This window comes from Echinops telfairi, unplaced genomic scaffold, assembly GCF_000313985.2.
Source record: "Echinops telfairi isolate 266 unplaced genomic scaffold, ASM31398v2 ScPeMD7_7469;HRSCAF=8507_1, whole genome shotgun sequence".
Classification (NCBI taxonomy): domain Eukaryota; kingdom Metazoa; phylum Chordata; class Mammalia; order Afrosoricida; family Tenrecidae; genus Echinops; species Echinops telfairi.
Window position 1 is genome coordinate 33,970,924 of NW_022111373.1, and position 3,799 is coordinate 33,974,722.

At 34.9% G+C, this 3,799-nt stretch overlaps 1 protein-coding gene across 1 annotated transcript in view; it reads right to left on the reverse strand.

The window, feature by feature from the left end:
- Positions 1–3,799, reverse strand: part of SLC25A46 (solute carrier family 25 member 46) — a 24,470-nt gene that overhangs the window by 3,267 nt on the left and 17,404 nt on the right. The window contains exon 5 of the mRNA XM_004706638.2: positions 3,547–3,604. Within this exon, the coding sequence (XP_004706695.1) occupies positions 3,547–3,604 (58 nt within the window). The remainder of the gene's footprint in view (positions 1–3,546; positions 3,605–3,799) is intronic.

Below are 3,799 nucleotides of genomic sequence, written 5' to 3' on the forward strand. Positions count from 1 at the left end.
GCATATAAGGGTCCATCAATAAGATTCACCGCTTAATTTGTCTTCAGAACCTTGATATCACAAGTCAGTAATGTAATGTAATTAATATGCTTTAAAAAAAAACACCTGTCAATCAAGATTTCTACTTCCACTAAAACTGTCTTTCAAGAGTTAGGTTGAAATTAAGACATTCCCAGAGAGACAAAAGCTCAGGAAGTTTGTAATGAGTTGGTCAATACTGTAGTAAATTCTAAATGTAACGATAAGGAGTTTGTTTCTTCACCTAGGACTCAAAAGATTTTTAGACAGTTATAATTCTATTTTGTGTCAACCCAGTTGGGCCAGGATTCTCGATGGTTTTACTGGTTAATACCTAATTATCTTTAATTGCCTGACCTAACAAAATTCAATCACAGTCAATCAGCTAAAAGATTAAGGTGGGATGCAACACCCTTACTAAGGTTACAGCACTGATGCTGTTTCCTTAGGGGTCTGGTCAGCTTCCTACGTAAGTGGATGCCGTGGAAAAGCTTGCTTGCTTGCTTCTTTGCTGGGTCTAGATCCTGCATTCATCTTATTGACCTGCTGAGCCTTGGATTCATTCACCTCTGCACCAACCTGTCATCTTTTTGTCGAGCTTGGGTTCGTCAGCCACCACAGCTATTCAGATCAGGGCAAACTCTTGACCTGACATCTAACTGATGGACTTAGAACGTGCCTGCTTCTACAACAGTATAAGCCATTTTCTCGATATATATATTTCTTTCTCTATACCCATGTTAGAACCCTTGGTGGCAGAGCATGTTACATGTTGGGCTGCTAATTCCAAAACCAGTAGTTTTAACCTACTAGTCACTCTGCAGGAGAAATATGAAGCTTTCTGCTTTTGTTAAGATTTCTAGCCCTGGAAACCTATGGGGGCTATTCTACTCTCTCCATAGGGTCACTAGAAGTCGATGTAATAATGAGTTAGTTTCTTTTATACACACTTGTATGCATCACTAGTTTTGCTTCTCTAATAAACTCGATACTAACTCAATGACATATAATGAAAAGAAATAATTTCAATACAGGTATTCTCATGGGCAAATATAAGGGGCGGTTTTATGGTATTTTGGTTTTAAATAGGCTTTAACTTTAGTACTTATGTCCTACATGATTCTAAAAGGCAAAGTCAGACAAAATAGAACATATATTTTATAAGTGTAACAATATGTACTATATACACATATATTATATACACATGTTGTATACATATACAATACATATTTATATGTATAAAATATATGCCCAATATTCCAAAAGGGCAAACGCATAGAGACCACATTTTTTAATGGCTAATAGAGTTGGGTGAGAGAAAGAAAAGCAATATTATTGCTTAAAAGGCATTGAGTTTCTTTTAAGAATGATAGAGAAACTTGGAGAGTGGGGATGCTTATATAACATGGTGAGCCTAATTAGTGTTACTAAATTATACACATAAAAATGTTGAAATGATAAATATTTTGTCACATACACTTTACTACTTAAAAAATATAACAACAGAAAACTAAAGTTTAGAGTTTTAAGTTGAAAATAACAATAATGCCATTAATAGAAAAGGAAAAACAGTTTTAAAGGGAGCTTATTTTTCAGAAAAATGAGATTGTTAGTACAAATTGAGTTTGAGGTGAAGATGGATGTCATTCACATGAAGATTAAAGTTTAAAGGATTCATGAGAATAAATCAGCTTCCCAGAAGGGTGAGCATAGGATAAAACGAGGGTCAAGGATTGAGCCTAATGATACAGTAAGAGATAGGACTGCCGAAAGAGGAGGAGGATACTCAAGCCTTTGGGGAGGCTGGGGGCGGGCATGCTGGATATTTCTAGAGAAAAAAAACAACAACAGAAGGGACAACACCTGGCATAGTAATATAAATTGGGTTAAAAACAAACATAAAGAAATCAACCACACACACACACACACACACACACACACACACACACATATATATATATATGATATATATATATATATAGAGAGAGAGAGAAGTAGCCATTTTACATAATTAGTTTAATTTTCATAAGTTAGTTATTAAAATGACATTTCCATTCTATGGACAAAGCTAAAGATTTTAAAATGTTATGTAATTCACCCAAACTCATAAAGCTAGGAAGTAGAGAAATGAAATTCTTACATGAGTCTCTTATTTTCCTATGAGAACATGCTGTTTAGGTTCTTTAATAAGTCAAGTATTTTCCATTTCTCTTTGTCTCTAAGAGGATCTCTCATAGAGTGATAGGTCTGTAAACTCTAAAGCACACGAAGGTTAGATATTATTTTTCAATATACATCCAATGCAAGGGGATAAGAAATCTGCCAGTGTATTTGGGTAGCAAGAACGTAATGAAATCATTAAAAAACAGTAATCATAAATTTTAAAATGTGGTCAGAAGAAATAGTGAAAAAGAGCAATGAGAAGACTAAGGGTCAGTCCAGCGGAATTCTGTCAAAAAAATAACAGAAACATTGGGATGTGTGTGTGTGTACATATATCTCTCTCTATATAGATATCTATATATAGATATCTATATATGTAAGTGTTAATGTAAGCATGCCTAAGCAACATAAACCCAGGAAGGGCCTGAGAAAATATGACATTTAATTCAATGTCCTGAGGCGCCATCATGTGGTCAGAAAGAATACAGTCAGGAATCCTGGTCACACAGCGGTTTAAGTTGTTAAACTGCTAGGTGGGCGGTGTGAACTCACCAGCTACTCTTTGGAGATACATGTGGCAGTCTGATTCTGTAAAGAATTACATACTTGGAAACCCTATGGCCCAGTTCTATGCTATGAGTATGAATTAACCCAGTGGCAGTGAGTATGGTTTAGATATTCAGTTTTGCAATACTTAACATGCATATACCATCAAATGTTCATTAAAACTCAAAAACTCTCTGGCATCTAGTCCATTCTTACTCATGGTGGCAGTAGAGTAGAACTAACTGTCCGTTAGTTTTTGAGACTAACTACACAGGAGTGGAAAGCCTTGTCTTTCTCCCTCAGAGCTGGCTGGTGGTTTTGAACTGCTGCCTTTCAGTTAGTAGCTTAAAGTGTAACCACTATGCCACAAGAGCTCCTTTACAAGGTATATTTACAAAGAATGCTATGAGCAAACTACATATGGAGTCCCCCCCCCCACTGTTAGGCTATTCATCCATCATGATTTATTCTCAGGGAATTAGTAATTTATTGTACTAGGATAAGCCATAACCCTTTGAGTTGTTCCACAAGGGCCATAAAAAGTTGGAAACTACAGATTCTTCGTATTCAGAGTAAGGTTAAAGCTGAGACATCTGAGATTCCAGAATGAAAAGTATAGTTGACTATGGAAAGGATAAAGTGTGAAATAAGTTTGCACAGATATATACACATCAGCAATGTGTAAAGGATTATGTGATATATACATGTCTGAAAAGTATACTGCCTTAAGTTTTCACTATGCATATACACACAATAAATATATCGACAATTACAAATATACATTTTTAACTAAAAAATGACAGTAAAGCAACAGCTTACCTGTACGGTCTCAATTAGGCTTGCAGAATAGAAAGGCATTGCCACCATATAAGTTAGGCTGTAGACATTAAAACAAACATCAGTATACAGAAAAATTATTTCATTAACTTTTTAAAGCTCTGTTTTAAATTAACATAATTTATATCCACACCAGGATGGTCTTTAAAGTTTTTCTAATGATTAATATCTAAAGCATAAAGATATTAATTTCAGAGATCTATAACATAGGACACTTTTTTCTACAACTACAGAC